Raw genomic sequence first — 18,434 nt, 5'->3', positions numbered from 1 at the left:
ATGAGAAAAGTTTGCAATTTAGATGTTATTTTAAATTTAAATTTAAGTAAATTTGAATTTTACTTAATATATGCATTTACCTTGAGGGTTGAGTACTTTTCATAAAATATATCAGTACTGATAAGTGACTTAGAAAATTTCTGGTCTCAGCATAAGTAAGTTTGGGTTCTCTTTTGGCTCCATTACCACTCTCTCTTGAAATAAGAGTTTGAATTAGCTAACAGTGGCAAAAAAAAATTTTAACAATTAAACCCATTCTTGAATTAAAAACTAATGCAGTAGCCCATGCATTAAACAGAGATGTTCCAAAGAAAGGGGATAGGGTCTCCTTGTCTTAGTCTGTGTAGTTTTTATCTTGTTTTGGACACCCCAAAGTCTTCAGAGAACATTTACCTCTGCCTTACCCTCTTCTTGCCTTACCCTCCTCGTACTATAAAGTCATAGCTCAATTATAAAGTGACAACTGATACTAAAAAATAGAGACCATGATGACATGAATCCCCGGATTTGCTGCAGACATGCAAAATCTTACTGACCAGAAATAGTATTTCCTTTGAAATGCAATCTCTGTGACTGTTCAGACATGAAGCTCCAGGCTATGCCTCCAGTTCCTAGTCTGCTGGTGTCAGGTTGCTAGAATTCAGTATCTATCAGCTGCCATTTCATTATTTAAGGAGGCTTAAAGAATGGAGGCTTTAAGCCTCCTTTACCTATATGATTTTCACAGAATCTTCTCAACTCTCTTAGGATCCTAAAGTCAATACTAAATGAGTACACCTCTCTTTCAGGAAAACTGCAGACCCTTTGAATGTCTTCTGTTGTTACAAAGGGGAGTGTCTATTTATGAAATTTTAGAATAGCTACCTTCTCCTGAGATAGAATTACTAGAGGATGCTAACAGAAAACTTTAAAAAAAATCTAATTGAATTATTCCAGAATTACACTAGAACAGAGTAAGGCACTATAAAACTGGACAAGTCTGAAGCAGAAGAGCTACAATGGAAAAGAAAATATCTTTACTGAATTAAATATTGTCAAATATAGAAGCTGTAGAAAATCAAATTGATGTAGAGGCGGTGGAATCTTGAAGCCAAGTGAGCCCATAGAGTTAAATATGTAAAATTATTTTAGAGGTAAATGTAAAGTTAACTATAACTTATTTTATTTTAAACAAGTAATAATCTATATAGTTTTAAATGATTAGAAGTAAAATCCCAAATTAAATTTTTAAAATCTGGAAAAGTCATAAGCAGAGAGAACCAAGTTCCTTATTTTTTATAAAATAGAGTCAATATACACAGGGGTTTTTTAATGACTCTAGTGGCTTAAATAAATTTTAATCTTAAGAGAATTAATAATGGTATTAAATCAAGGGAAGGGAGAAATAATTTTTCTAGATTTTTAAATTTTGCTTTAAGTCAATAATAAAGATTTCTCATTATGTAAAGATTATTGACTATCATAATTCCAACAACAAATTTTATAAATTACATATTTTGAATATAAGACACATGATCAAAAAAAGCAAACAAAATAATCTCTAGGGGGAGACTTGTGTGGGAGGACTTTAACCCATACCTCTATATTTCAATTCTATTTACTGCTAAATGGATAACCAAAAATGTTTGCTGGACTGAGATCATTTTATGCAGAAATAACAAAGCTGGAAGTATTGTATCTTCTCCTGGTTATTTTTTTAGAGAACACAGGATGTGAAAGTTTGGTAAAAGGGATATGGTCAGATAGTATAATCCAAATAGGTGTTTTTATATAATAATTTGTATATATGACATCTCATGTTGAAAATTAAGGATGGTTGCTAATACAGAGGTAAATTCAATAAGGATAAAGAAATACAACTGATATCTTTTAAGTGCATAATTAAATATGTAGAAAAATGTGTAGATGAAGGTACAGAATGGAACAAAATATAAAGTGAGAAGACAATTTATGAAAAAATTGAGGCAGGTATAGGAAACCTAATCAACTTTAATCAACTAGTTGATTAAAAAATAAGAACCATAGTCATCATAAGTATTTGTCTTTCTTCCTCTGTATATTCTGTTTTACAATCAAGATGTGTAAAAGGTCTTTTTTAAATATTTGCCTTCAATTTAGTAAAGGTCAGATGCAGTTTCTTATCCTCTTTATATTAAAATTCCTTTCCCTTCCAGTTTATTGTCAAGAATCAGCAACATCAATGTAAACAATATCACTACAAATAATTATCACTACAATGTGAACAATATAGTTCTTGGAATTTCCCCAGCTGCAGAGAGCTTCTTCAAGTTATAATGATTGGGTCTAATTGAATAACAAAGTATCCAAGTAACTTCTCTTTTCTAATGAAGACAGTGACATCATTGAAAGAATGAAATTAGATTCACCATGTATTATTCTAGCAAAGGATGCTGCTAAGTAGTTGTATGGTTTAGAAAAACTGCTGAGGAAATTTCCAAAACACCCTAAAAAATGTATCTTTTATTTTCAGTAAACTACTGGTCAACAATAAGGGAGTGACTTAAAGCAGAAAAGCTGTATTTAGAAATAAAACTTTATTCATGACAATTAGTATTTCATAATAAATGAAGTGTTATAGTAAATTGACTCTTAGTCTTCTTATAGGTTAACAACTAGCTGCAGGAAATTTAATATTTCTTTACCTTTTCAAATAGTAAAACAATATTAAAGCAAAGCAAGCAAAGGAATATTCTTACTTTAGAGGGGGGAAAATCCTTCCAATTTAATCTTGAGTCACACAATTTCTTGCCTATGCTGAGCACCTTATAATTTGGATATTGAAAAAGCAATTGAGATCTGCAACTAATTGTGAGACTTCTTAATTTTAACTACATATGAATTCCAGTTACTTTTAAATTAACAACAAACAGCATTCTGTTTTTACATCATGTCAAGTTAGTGTGTAGTTCAGTTACCCTCTTAGTACTGATAAGGCATTTTTGTATTGTGAGCTGAATATTCCCTTTTTTTAATTACTTATGTTCAAAATAATTTAGATTGCTTCCTTCCAAAATAAGTCTGCACAATGAGTGTAATTTGCATTGCTAAATGCAGTCAAGATGGTGCTATGAATTTCTTCCTGGCATTCTATCACACAACCTAGAAATACAAATCAAAGATACATCTTTATAGCTCAGAAATTAAAAAATCAAAATTTTTAGGGTGAAATAATTGCTAAATCAGGACATTGACATACGACATGAACTGAGCAGTTTTAAATGTTTAGAGCTACATTGTTAGCTTAAATTTCCACTAAAAAAAAAACTCTCAAGAATCTGGCTTGGGAATACTAGCTGTGATTTTTGTCATAGAAAGTTTGTTGCTGCTGGGAGGATTATAGACTTGGCTCTTAATAGTTTTTCTCAGTGAACAACGAAAGAGAAAGAAGGGAGGATAATGATAAGATGGTAAAGGATTATTTCTGGAAAATGGCTGAAAGCGTGCTAATGATAGACATGACAGAAAGCCCTAAAATTCAAAATCCAGTTGAAAAGGAGACATAAGTGCCTTACCCCAGCCTATCAAGGTGAAGCCCCACAGGTATTTGGTGTCAGAAAAGAAAGCCACAAAGATTAGACTGTGGAGGTAGAGGCCTTCCACCAAGATCCAATAGTAGTTTGTAGCCAAGAAGTAAATAAACATCACAACTGCAATCTTGCACCCAATCTGTTGCAAATCAACCAGAATTGCATATTAGAACTCTTGATTGTACTAGACGCCACCATTAGACCACCAAAAAGCAATTTTCTACTTCTTTTTTTATTATCAATATAATAATATTGATATTATATTGCAAAGAGGAAGGCCAAGGTGATTGAAACAGACCAGAACAAAGTTAAAGTAAGATTTTTTTCCCTAAAAAAATCACTTTTCCTTAAATGTACTGTTTATGAAAATAATACATAATCACCAGAGAAAATTAAAAAGTACAGAAAAACATAAAGAAGAAACATCCACCATTCTACCATGAATTTATTTGATTCTGGCCTTTCTTATGAACTAAAATTCAATGGCCTCAAACAACAAATATTTAATGCATCTTATAAATTCATAGATTTTTTAAGTGAGTCTACTGATCTGGATCAGTCTCAGATAATCTTGGCTAGGGCTCACTCCTAGAGGTCTACTCTCAACCAGTACATTATTACTCCTACTTCATTCCATTGAGTAAAACAAGTCACAAAGCCAGTCTAGAATCAGAATTCAGCAGGGACGACAAAGTCACACAGAGCAAGACATTAATTCACACCATCAAGACAATCTATTGCATCTATTTCCAGATATGTTGTTTCAATAATGCTAACATTTCTAATTAAGCATCTGGTAATTGTATTCACAAAATAACTCCAGGACATTTAAGAGCAGAGTCAAGTACCACGGAATATTATATTGGAACAAGTCTTTAAGTATACAATGAAAGAATTAAATACCATGGACTCATAAAGCCATGCTCCTGGTTTTGCAGGTGGCAAGCCATGACAGCTGCTATAGTCTATACATGAGATACCATGCTAATCATATGCTTTCTGAAGTTTCCATTCCAAAATATTGTTCAGGAAAAAACCAAGCACTTTAACAACCTAAGATTCTGAGTGATTAAACATGACAATTGAAGACAGAAAATTGAGGTAGTAAACATTACTTTACAAATTCATTACCTATTTCAACTAGTTCAGTGAAATAAGTCAAAACAAGAGAGTACAGAATTAGGGAACTATAAAAGTGTGCTTATTTGTAATCTCATACAAATCAGTGAAGAGAGAAAATGGTGAAAATACTCACATATTGTGATTTATCCACAGAAGGCACCTCTATGGTGTTCTGCAGCTCATCCTGTACGACCAGAGACTGCAGCTCCTTCACTCCAATGTGAGCATGGGTCACTCTGTCCTTGACAAAGATGCTTACAGCTCTCAGCATGAAAGACACAAATAAATGCATGTGGATATAATTCCTAGTGCAATGCAATCGCCTGTGGAATGAAAATATTTGCTATTTCAATTTGGAAAGAAATTAGAAATGAGGAAATACATAAATGAGCCCAAATTCCTCCCCCACAAAAAAAAGGAAATATAGTACACTTAAGCAAAGACAGAATCTCGCTATTATATATTTCCAACAGAAAACAACAGGAAGAATCAAATATTAAAAATGTAGGTGAAGTGATGGCAGTATCATGGTGACATTAAGATGCTTTCTTCAACTCTTCCTTTAAATCTACAACTAATAGATCAATTTTAAATCAACAAGGACTTGTTCATCCAGAGAAATCCAGGTATCCCACCAGCTCACACTCCACTCTACAATGCATGTGATCTTGCACTGATTTCTCCACTTAAACATCCTTCAAAGACTCTTTATTGTTCTTAGGCTAAAGTTCAAATTCCATATATCACCTTCTGAACCACTGACCTCCAGCCTCATACCCATCACTTATCTCACCAAAATTCTGAATCCTGAAACAGTCTCTCCTTTTTTTAGTCTAAACTTCGATTTGGAACACTCTTTCTCCAGTCTCTCCTTTTGCTTAAATCTTATTTATAATCATACAGCATTTGAGATTTTTTAGTTCATTTAAGAGATTTCCCCTCATAGCTCTCCTGTGTAATTTGCCCCCCCACACCAAATCACTACACACAACCTGAATCCTAGCACTTTTCAAGTTGTATATCAATTGTTTTCTCAGCTATTAGTATCACAAACCAGTTGCATCATGAGCATGAATATCCTATACATGTTGTACACGAGTTTGTCCCCAATTATGTTTTGTGTGGTGTTGATTGAGATTAAATTGAATTGAACTGGACAAAAGGTTAACCGGATTTAAAAAAAAAAAAACAACAAAAGCAATAAGTACTATTCCTTTATATATGATTTCAGATCATATGAGAGTTACTTAAAATTTATTTCTGTCCAATGGCACCAAAATAATTTGAGAAAGGTGAAATAAGCCACTGCATCATAAAAATGTTTATAACTCATATAACTTGACTCACTATCACTTTGGAAACAAATGCATTGCTCTATTACCTCATGGCTTCATACTGCTTCAATGCTTTAAATAACAAAAATAATCCTCAATTTCTGATGAAAAATAAATTGCTGAAGTCAGATGACATAACAAGAGGCTAAATTCAAAACTTGTGTTTAGGAAAAGATAAACATTTGGGGCACAGATCTTGGGACTCAAGGTCTTCAATGGATAGGAAACAGAACATGTTCCTTAATGGAAATAGTCACCTGAAGTAACCAATGATGAGACTCAGCCACCTGAGGTGACCAATGATGAGACTCACCCACTGTGGTAACCAGTGATAGGACTTTACCCACATGAGGTAACCAATGATGAGACTTCACCCACCTGAAGTAACCAATGATGAGACTCACCAACCTGAGGTAACCAGTGATAAGACTCACTCACCTGAGGTAAGTGATGAGACTCACCCACCTGAAGTAACCAATGATGAGAATAGCCACAGCCAGGGAACCAAAAGAGATGGAGTACCCAATAGTGTACATGACATAGAGGCGTTCAAAGAATTGTTGCTGAAAGGAGAAGCAATTTAATCAGAAAAGCACATTTGAATAAATAAGTTGAGGCAGATAAACTTAGAAAATCATGCTTTTACCTGTTTAAAAATAGGCAATGTGTAATTACATTCATATGATATAGATTATTCATTCTGGCCTTCCTTTTATTTCCTAAATTAAGTCAGGGTTAAGATGGAATGAAAATATTTGGTTTTTCTGTTGTTTAAGTGAAGCCAAACTTAAATGTTGCAATATTTGCTTCATGTACTTTCATCTTAAATAACTGGAATTATATGTCTAACATGATATTTGGAGTAAAAAATAAAACATATGCTACAGGACTATTTTAAGAGGAAACTTGTAAAAAGGATATGTTATTTCGGGAATATTGTTTCTAGTTCTCTTTAACTCTCTTACTGAACTGTAATTTACATAAAAGAAAATGTGCAGGTCTTAAAAGTTTAGTTTGATAAGATGTGACAAACCAGTTCATTGTGTCCCTTACTACTCAAAAAAACCACCCACCATCCACCCCCAAGTAACTACTGTTCCGATTTCTGTCATCACAATAGCTTTTCTGTTCATCTATTTCACGCACTTCTGGATTGTTTTTAGACTTCTTAGCTTATATAGCATATATTCTTCTCCTCAACAGTTTTTTGATATTCACCAGTAGTGTTATGTGAAATGCAAAGATAGTAAGGTCCCCTGTACCCTTCATCCAGAATCCTCCAATGATTATTATAGCTTTCTTAATTTACTAAAATGTCAAAACCAGTAATTGGATATTGGTACAAGTTGTGTGTTTATAGTTCATGTCACCTTGGCACATATGTAGATTTTTGCAGTCAAGATACAGAACTATTTCATGCCACAAAAATCCCCCTTGTGCTGCCCCTTTGTAGTCACATCAACTTTCCTCATCCCACATCCCTAAAACATGGCAACCATTAATCTATTTCCCATTTCTATTATTTAATTATTTCATAAATATTATATGAATGGAATAATACAGTATAGAACCTTGAACATTAGGTTTTTTTCATTTGGAGTAAACCATTCAAGATGTTACACCTAACAAGTTTGTTCTTTTTTATTGCTGAATAGTATTTCACCGTATGGATGTAACTTCTGTATGTCATTCTATTTTAAGTGAGTTTCAAACTATGTAGATAATTTAATTAGGTAATTTTTTAAAGTAACTTTCTAATCTCTGCTACTACTTGGTATATGTAAACGATTGCTTTTAATATAATATTGATATGTTAAGGTGAAGCCCATCATATTTTATTTTTTGTTATTCTATGTCTCATTTGTTTTGTCTTTCTTGCCATTTGGTGAGTTACTTGAACATTTTCAGGATTTCATTTTGATGTATCTTTTTGTATAGTGCTGGGATTATAGGGATTATATAGTTTTTTTGTTTTGTTTTGTTTTAAATAATAAAATTTTATTTTTATATTCCCCCATACAATTGCAAACGCCCCATTCTGACCCCAATCCTTCCCCTCCCGCCCCCCCCCACCCCCCAAAAAGTGTCTCTGGTTCATAGTTTTCTGTTGATTTTGATTTTCACTTTCTTATATTCATTTTCCTGGTCCCTTATTTAAGTTCTCTAGATTCCTGCTATGAGTGAGACCATCCGGTATTTTTCTTTTTCTTTTTGGCTTATTTCGCTGAGCATGAAGGGATTATATAGTTTAATGTGGAAACTTTCATTATTGAATTTTCACATTTTTTCATTTCTAATTAAGCACTGAAAGCTATAAATCTCTCCCCAAACTTGCTTTACCTATTTCTCAGAATTTTTGATATATTGGGCTTTCAGACTTAGACTGAACTTCCATTATAGTTCATGTAATTTTTCTGTTTATAAAGTATTAAAACTTTTTATAGAAGATATTTGGATAATGTGTAATATACAAAAGATAGGAGAAAAAAAATTCTCAAGTTCCCACAAACCAAAAAAAAACACTGCGTTCATTTTATGCATTTCTTTTCATTCAATGTCTGTACATCATTTCCTATTGTTTTGAGCATCTGAGCTTCTAATTGACATGTACATTTAAACCTGATTTATTATCAATTAACTCTCTCCAAAAATATATATGTATCTATGAGCTTATTTGAAAAATTCTTCCTTGAAAATGTAAATTCTTTGGATTATTCACTATAATAACTAATGGTAAATGAACATTTTCCCCTTTCAGATCCCCCCTTCTGAATCCTTATGCTTGAATCATAGAAGTAAAATTCCAAGATCAAAGGCTATGACCCCTTTGAATTTTTTAATACATATTGCTAAATTGCTTAACAAAAGCACAAATAGCCTTTAGATATGAGATATATTGTAATTCCTACTACTGTTTAAATATCATACTCTAAAAATTTAATAACCTTGTGACCTGTCATAAGAGTTTTTTCTTTTCATTAAAATTGTCTCATTTTGTCAAGCCAATAATATAAAAAGTATTTAAAGAGTAAAATAATAGATGATTTAAAAAATCTTTCTTATTTTTTACAAAGATATGATATTTATTCTAAATATACACTATTGTTTTTATATTGTGTTTCTTATATAAAATCTCATAACCATTAATAATTAATATCTTATAAATAGGTAATATCATTTTGCCCTACAGAAGATACCCAGTTTTCTTATTAGAGGATATTTACTTTTCACAAGTTTTCCCAAATTATTGCTTAAGGGCTAAAAATAACAGAAAATACTTTTTATATTTTTGATTAAAATGTATTTATGCTGACAAAATTCTTCAAATTGTTCAGCTAACTTGTAAATCATTTTCACATAAGATGTCTTAGTTATCTTACCACCCTTAGCTATTTTTATTTTTTGAAAACACAGTAATCACAAAGAATGGGTATGATGTTAGAGTTCAGTGTAAATAAAACTATGATTAAATTTAAGAGCTATTAAAAACTGTGAAAGACTTGCATCACTTAATGCGCAAATAAATTCAACAGAGATTACATTAAATTTGGTTAGTGTTTATTTCTGTCAATGGAATTGAAATTATTTTGAAGCGTTTTATATTAATTCATTATTAGCTTTAATTCTGTTGCACAATTCACAACAATCTCCTCACATTGGCTAATTTTATCTAAGATGCTTGTCACCAAAATATAAAGTTGAAAGATTTTCAGCAACAACTAAAGAGCTCACTAAGTGCTTTGTGGCTGAAAAGAAGAAAATTTTTTAAAAGGAAATAATGACTAGTAATGTAAAATCAAACAAAGAAATCAACAAACCACTTCTCCCCCTAATGTTCTCCCTCACCCTGTCAAAAAAATCATAAGCATAAAGAAAACTGTCTAATGTTTACATGAGTTTATATATGATTAATTGTTATCAAGGTCCTCATAAGAATCATGTATGTATCCATTTATCCTGTTCATTCCTAGCATCATATGCTTAGATCATCATGCCATTCCCTCACCAGATCTGAGTAATGTAAGTTTAAGCATGACTTTTAAACCACCATCTATTAATGAAAAGTGACTTTCTAGAAGTCTTCAAAGTTTACATATGATTACTGGAAACAGCTCTGATAAGGAATTTGGAAATCAGAGGTCTGCTTTCAACCCTGCCATCAGCAAGCTGTATCACTTTAATCTCAGATTCTGAGCTAACTCACATGTATAAGATTAAGCAATACTCTGAAAGACCTACACAATGTCCTTTACTCTTCTTTAATTCTACAATGTTAATTTTTCATATACTGATGAATTCACTGGCAACTCTACACTTGATCCTAGCCAAAAGGCCGAGAAGCGATCACACTGGCAACTCTAAAACATAAAGCTCCTCTAGGGAAAGAGTAAGATGTAGACATCCACAGGTAACCAAGGAAAAACCACGTGTCATGTTGCTGATACCTCTTTAGATGTTTCTACATAATATAGCATAACATAATATACACACATTTATAAGTTTATGAGCATATATCTCAGCCAGTTCATGAGGACTTAAAGAAAATACCAGAATTTTTCAGGTCCTATATGTTTCCTTAACCAAAAATCAGAAAATATTCCAAACTTGTTTTTATATTTTATGATATTTGTGTCATAATATACAAGAGTTTTTTTTATATATAATGGTTGACAATTGTGAATTGCATAAAAACATTATGCTATTTTTCCCAAAGGTCTCACAAATACAAAATACCTTTCCTATGTTGATATCTGGCTGCAGAAAGCGAAGGCAGTCTGAATAATTAGCCCATGTTTTATTTAAACTGTGCATAAAATCCCACGTTCCATTGGGATTACAGTGTCGAAAAGCAACTCCTGTAACAACATGAAGAAAACACTGAGATTGCTCAGTTTTCGTAGAGTCACAAAATAAACAGTAAATATTTGACCCAAATTAATCATTTCAAAAAAATTCAATACCTTTATGATTGAAGTCATAGATATAAGGAGGGCATGGGACAGCTGATATTTTCCCAACTGTTCCTCTGGGCCAACAAATGAGTCCATCCCATTCTGGGAAACAATTTCCCTCTGAGAAGAACAAATTTTAAAATGCAAATAAACAAAAATACAAGTGGAGCCAAAGAGTCAATGCATTCAAAATACAAATTTTCAGGTCACTACCCATGGTAATATAAAACAAATTTTAGATATCAGAAGTTAATTTTAAAATTAGTTTTAGAAATAAGAGTTGGATGGATAAGATACAAATGTCCCAAAATTCACTCACTTAATCTCATCAAACACTCAGCAATAGGAATATTTGATTTGCATAAATTAAAAATAATTTAGTGATTCCAATATATTTGATTTAGAGCAATTATTATATAAGAAACATTGGAATTCACTGTGAACAGCTTGTCTAGTAAAATTTTTCCAACTATCACAATTTTTTTTCATTTCTTACTCTAGAATTTTTTTAATTGCTGCAAAAAAACATGGCACATGACATAGGATTTTATAGGTAAGTTCCGAGGTTTGGATTTACCTTTTTATTTCTTTTAATTTTTTTAAGATTTATTTACTTTTATATAAGAACCGGGGTACAGGCCAGATGCACGGGAGGATGAGAGGATTCACCGAAGACAGAGCCAGGAACAGAACAGGCAGACAGACTGCTGAGGGGAACAGCGGGCAAGACAGGAGAGATCTGCTCCACAATTCTCTCTAATCCTATTCCCTTTCCTGCTATATTTTTAACCTAAGCTCTCATCACCTTTGAATGCTGTGTTATTCTATCATTATTTTCTTAAGCCACAGGGCTTAAGGACACTAAGGATGGGGAATTATGTCTGTTTATTTTCATTCCTTATCCATGTCCATGGACGAGAACCCAACACTTGACAGTGATTTAACAAAAATTCAGTCAACATCTGTGCCCTTCAAGATTTCTTTCCCTTAACTACTTCCTGAACTTTCAAGAAAAGAGACTATCAGCCATGTCATACTCCAACTTCCCAAAAGGAAACTTTTTCTTTAATTTAGATACAGTCTATGTATAACATTATTAGTTTCAGGTGTAAAACATTATAATTCAATTTATATATATTACAAAATGATCACTGCAAGTCTAGTTAACATGCATCACCATGAAGTTACAAATTTTTTTCTTGTGATGTAAACTGTTATGATCTACTCTCTTGGCAACTTTCAAGCATTTACAATACAAAATTATTAACTCTAGTAGCCATGCTAAGCACTATAGCTCCATGATTTATTTATTTGGAAGCTGAGAATTGGTACTTTTCAACATTCATCTTCCATTTCACCCACTCACCAGCCTCCCACCTCTGGCAACCACCAATCTGTCCGTTGTATCCATGAGCTCAAGGTTTTTATTTATTTAAATTCCATATGTAAAGGACTTTATATGGTATTTGTCATTGTCTGACTTAGCACAATGCCCTGAAGGTCTGTCCATATTGTCAGAAAAGGCATGATTTCCTTTTTTATGACTGAATAATATTCCACTAATAATATTCCATATATGTGAAGAAAATATATATGTACATATACATGTACACATATATTCTCTTTATTCATCCATCAATAGATTCTTAGGTTGCTTCCATGTCTTGGCTATTATAAATGACTGCAATGAATATGGGGGTACATATATCTTTTCAAGTTAGTGTTTTTATTTTCTTCAGATACTCATACATGGAGTTGATGGAGTAAATGGCAGTTATACTTTTAGTTTTGAGAAACCCCCCATACTGTTTTCCATGTGACAGCACCAATTTACATTCCCACAAGCAGTGCACAAGTGTTCCTTCATCTTCACATCCTCACCCACTTGTTATTTTTTTTTGTCTTTTTAAAAAGACGTTACTTTTTTCTCCAGTCCCCCAGTTTTGTTTTGTTTTGTTTTTGAGGTAGTATTGGTTCACAACACTGCATGATTCATGATTCAGATATAGTTTCACGCCTCTTTGGATCTAAGTAACCACACCCCACCCACAATCAAGGCACCCATAGTCTGAGACCATTAACCACTGGGCATCCTACTCTTTGCTCTCTACCTGCCTCCTCTCCCATCTGGTAGCCTCCAGTGCTACAATCAAATTTCTAGAATTTTTCATTTGGTTTGTTTGATCATTTGTTTATCTAAATCCCACATATGAGTGAAACCATCGGCAATTAATTGTTTTTCTTCTTCTGACATCACTTATCTTAATCCCTTCCAATACCATTCATGTTGCTGCATATGGCAAAAGTTCATTTTTTATAGCTGCATAGCATTCCATTGTGTATCTGTACCACATCTTCTTAATCCACTCCTCTATGATTAGGTACTAAGGTTGTTTCCAAAACTTAGCTATTGTAACTACAACTGCAATGAATATAGGAGTGCTTATATCCCAGGTTTCTTTCTGGGCTCTGTGCAAGAATCCATTTTCTTACTCATTCTAGCTGTTCACAGAATTCAGTTCCTTGCAGTTATAAGACCGAGATCCTCATTTCCTTGCTGGCTGGCAATTGGGGGTTATTCCCAACTTCTAGAAACCACTTGCATTCCTTAGCAGGTGGTTCCCTTTGTCCATTTTCTTTTTTTTTTTTTTCTTGGAGAGTTTTTTTTTTTTTTTAAGATTTATTTATTTATTTATTTATACAAGCACTGGGTACAGTCAGAAGCGTGGGAGGGTGAGAGAATTCACCAGAGCCAGAGCGGGGAGCAGAACAGGCAGAAGGACCAAAGTACACTGCTGAGGGGAGCAGCGGGCGGCAGGAGAGGTCTGCGTGCCATGTGGGACCCTCCTCTGGTGGCCGGGGAGCAGCTGAGGATCAAACTGGTGCCGCGGAGGCTGCGGGCAGCTTCACAACCCAGCGCTCAACCACTGCGCCACCGGGGAGGCCCTCCCTTTGTCCATTTTCAAGATCAACAAGACAGATCAAGTCCTTCTCAAATTTCAAGTCTCTCCTTTTCTCTAATTGACTCTTCTGCCTTTCTCTCCTATTTTTAAGTGCCCATTTGATTATCCAGGATAATATCCTTATGTCAAGGCTTATAGCTTGAACGCCATCAGCATTGTTCCTTTGCAATGTAATATATCAAACACAGCATAACTGCAGATATTAGGTTGTGGACATCTTTGTGGAGTCAATTACTCTGTTACCACAGTACTATCCAATAGAACTCACTCACATTTCTAGTTACCAATTACACTAACTGTACTGAAGGTTTTGTTCTAACTAATGTTCATGACATCAAGTTGTTTGTTCCGTTTTAAACAGAATCAGCAAACAGGACCTCATACAAACACTAAATTCTACAGAAAAGAATTCAGCATAAACCTGAAATTGGCTTCCAAGTACCCACCTTATCACATGGAAACAAATAATTGATATGCTTCAAGGGTTACGCATGCAATAAGAAAAGAAAATGTCTTCCCTCACCCACACTGTTTTATAAAAGAGAACATTTTCTTGGAAATGCATTCACTTTATTCATATAATGAAAGCCTGAATTTACATACCACAAGCTACCCAGGAACTCATCCCACTGGCTTCAGCTTCTGGTACACAATTTCACCCGCTTCTTTCCACCATTCCCTACCTTTTGTTTGTTTTCTTTTTAATTTAAACTGAATAAGATTAATCAATCTCTCCCATCAACTTGGCCCTCCGCATCCTTCTTTATCTTGATATTGTTCCATAGGAATTCCTATGTAGTCACTATCTTGAACTAGTAAGGCATCCTTTTCATCTGGATGACCTAATCCTTTACCAGATATCTACTGCACAATCTATGTAATTTGAACCTGGCCACACATTTTTGTTTTCCTGTGACTAGCTGTTACTCTAATATAAAAGCTGTCATGTCATCTGGAATTTTTCCTTCGAGTCACATGACAGAACGTGGTCTTCATACCAGTTTTTATATGATCAGCTTGTTCTATAATTACATAGTTTAAAAACTGCTTTGGAGAAAAATCTGCTGATTTTTTTCCTCATGCTATAAAAAGAACAAGTTTTTTTAATAACTTAAAAGATACCACCTCACATACATAAATACACACAGATACACCCCCAAATTTTCAGAAAACCAATACTCCCTCCAAAAATGTTTCTACAGATCATATTTATCTCTCTGGTAACTCTTTGTTAAAGACAACAATAAATAGCCACAAAAGGTTGAAAATGTTAGGGAAGCCATGACCGCACACAAATAACAGAGATCGTAATTAACATCCTATCTTTGATCATCATTTCACATTCTGTGTGAGTAAATACTTTCATTATTTTGCAAAAAAATTAATTGCTAATGACTCATCTATCTCCCTTCATAAATTAACACCATGCATTACATTCCTTGTAATCTTTTGTGTGTAACAGGACAAACTAATTATTAGCAAGCTTGTCAAAGCATGGATACAACAATATAAAATTTGGAGAAAATAACTTTGTCTCTTTTAGGTTCTACAGTGACTCCTAATACAGTGTAACCTGACATTTGTGAAGTAAAATCAGCATAGATGAAGGCAAACCAGCATGCATGTGAAGTCTCTGCAAGCAAAACAGATCCCAGCCTCCCCAGTTGCACAAAGGAGTGAGACTCAGCACTATCAAGCTATAGGCAGCCACTGTGGCATGAGTTTGATCCCCAGCCAGGGAGCTAACCCACATGACACAGCAGACTTCTTTTGTTTCACCTGCTGCTCCCTCAGCAGTGTATTTCAGTCAATCCACCTGTTCTGCTCCCCACTCTGCCACTGATGAATCCTCTCACCCCCCACACCTCTTGCCTGCACCCCAGTTCTTGTATGCATAAATAAATAAAAATAAATCTTTTTTTAAAAAGTAAGATGGATCCCAAAGAGAGGCCTGAAGAAGAGGCTGATGGACACACGCCAAACACACAAATCAGGCAAGTCACTCCTACAGGAAATGAAAAGTCAGCAGGTTAAGGAAATAAAAAGAGTGATTTGCTATGTGCCCATTCATATGGAAACATGGTATGACTGATGAGCAAATCCTTAGCACTTAATGAGAAGGGATATGCGCAGTCTTTGTGAAGGCTGGGGTGGGAGCACCAAGGAGACACAATATTTGTAGTATCTCTACCTCCTTCCTGGAGCTGAGCTGTGATGTTGAGTTCACACTGCACTTTAGCTTTCAGCACAAGGACGATCTGCTCCTCTATAGTAATGATGCCATCAGAATCCATCTGCAGAAATGAACAAAATAGAAAGAGAGGAAAACATTCCCATTGTCTTTATTTAAATTTCATCATTCTACCTACTAATGTCATTGAAAATTAGTTTTGATATCGAGTTATCCAAAATAGTCCTTTATCTGAAAACATTTCAAAATCCACCAATGTATAAGATTTTAGAATAATCATAACTTTTCTATAGTCTAAAGGAAAAAACCCATACCATAAAGTTTTAATATGTTAGGTAATTATATTAACTATAACATAATTAGAAAAAATAATTAAAAAATGAAATTCTCCTGAAATGATAGGAAGATGCAATATTTGATTATGTTATAATACATCAGTTATACACATAAAAAGATAATATATTGAAAGACTAAATTGAACTCGACTGGAAAATTACGAGTGAAACCTTGGACAAATCACTGGTTTTTATTTACTCATTTATGAAATGAAAGCATTACCTCAAATGGTCTCTATTTATCTTTTTGCCCTTTTTTTACATATTTATTGAGATATTGACATATAAATGTGTGCACATTTGTAAGTTTAAAGTGTACAAGTTGATGCTTGCATCTATCATCTATGATATGCATATGTATTATGAAATGACTACCCTAATAAGGTTTCTTAACATTTCTATACCCTCACCTATCATTCTTTGACACAGTGATGGTTTTTATCCAACTAGTAATGCAAAAAAAATTTCATTATTGGAAAACTTTAATTTCAATGAGATATATTTTAGATATGATTAAATATTCATAAGTGTTTGTTCAAAGTATAGTGTTTTGACCATCTAGATGATACCTATGTAAAATGTAGATTCTTAGGCTGTGCACTAGATCTAGCTAATTAGAATGCAGATTCAGCTAATTAAGAGAAAAGTGGTAATCTTCATGTATCACAGGAGCCTCTGTGATCTTACGTTTACTTTAATGGGTTTGAGAACCAACATATTTAAAGGTACAAGATAATGTAAAAATCATTCCATTAGTCTAGAGTCGATCAAAAAAGCAGAACTACTAAGAGATTAAGAGACATTTTAGAGAAGAGACAGAGATGATAGAAGTAAAAGAAAGTATTTGTTAGAGAGATTTGACTTTAAACAATTGTGGTAACACTGTCCCTGGAAGATTTTTTTTCTTCTCTTTCTATCTTTTTTTGGGGGGGAGGAGGGACTGGTGATATAACTGGAAATACACAGGTCAGATAGCGAAAAAAAGAATATGAGTATAAAGTCAGGAAGAGTTAAAAACAAGCTAGAATAATGTGCAAGAGTAGAAACCATAAGAACACACTGGAATCCATGCTAATTCTCAGTACCTCTAATCTTGATAATGTGAATATCCAGCAGAAAGAAGATACCCTTCATCATGGACCTAATTACATTTGACCCAGGAATTAGAGAAATTTCAAAAAGACCCAGGGGTAGTTTACTGGCCTGTGCTGGTCTCCACAGTGAGAGGAGATAGGAGATAGATCTGCAATAACATGTATGAAATACAAAGATACCTACCCTGATCTTCTGAGGGTAAAAAAAAAAATGGCTGCTACCTCACATAAGCCCTTCAATGCTCATGAAAAAATTGTCTCTTGTGGCCCACACTATCTAGAAACATAAAGGGAAGGGAGTCTGGGAAATAAGGTTTAACATAGTGAAGTTGACACATTACAAAGTTACCGAAAATCCACTTCCTTTAACATGGAACCTAAACACATCTCTTTAACTACTCTAAATTTCCAAAAATAAATCAACAACAAAACCATCCATTCAATATGACACAATGCATTTAGAAGAGTCATCCCAGAAAAACAGAATTTTAAGGAAGAAAAAAATTGTATTTGTCATCTCCAGTTATATAAGCCAAACTCTGTGGCTTAAAACAATAGACATTACTAGTCTCATAGCTTGAGATGGACATAGCTGAGTGGTTCTGGCTCAGTGTTTCCAATGATGTTATAATCAAGACTTCAGTCTTACTGCGGTCACTGAAAGATTTTACTGGAACTAGAGGATCCACTTCCATGATGGCCCATACACATGGCTGGAATCCATACTAATTCCATAATGGCCCATACACATGCCTGGAATCCAGTACCTAGACTGGTCTCAGTACCTTGGTGGATGATGGGAGGAAGCCTCAGTTCCTCACCACATGGTTCTCTGTATATGGGTGTTTGATGTCTTTACAACATGGTAACTGGCCTTCACTGAGTGAGCAAGAGA

At 33.9% G+C, this 18,434-nt stretch overlaps 1 protein-coding gene across 1 annotated transcript in view; it reads right to left on the bottom strand.

Annotated features, from left to right (window-relative positions):
- PTH2R (parathyroid hormone 2 receptor) overlaps positions 1-18,434 on the bottom strand; it is a gene marked incomplete at both ends in the record, with an annotated part of 50,733 nt that overhangs the window by 12,135 nt on the left and 20,164 nt on the right. The window contains 6 exons of the mRNA XM_084259605.1: positions 3,534-3,687; positions 4,804-4,993; positions 6,470-6,567; positions 10,739-10,860; positions 10,966-11,076; positions 16,111-16,213. Of these exons, the coding sequence (XP_084115731.1) occupies positions 3,534-3,687; positions 4,804-4,993; positions 6,470-6,567; positions 10,739-10,860; positions 10,966-11,076; positions 16,111-16,213 (778 nt within the window). The remainder of the gene's footprint in view (positions 1-3,533; positions 3,688-4,803; positions 4,994-6,469; positions 6,568-10,738; positions 10,861-10,965; positions 11,077-16,110; positions 16,214-18,434) is intronic.

Source organism: Talpa europaea, assembly GCF_964194135.1.
Source record: "Talpa europaea genome assembly, chromosome: 1".
Classification (NCBI taxonomy): Eukaryota; Metazoa; Chordata; class Mammalia; order Eulipotyphla; family Talpidae; genus Talpa; species Talpa europaea.
The sequence above is the reverse complement of the archived record's forward strand: the minus strand, read 5'-3'. Positions and strand labels throughout refer to the sequence as shown.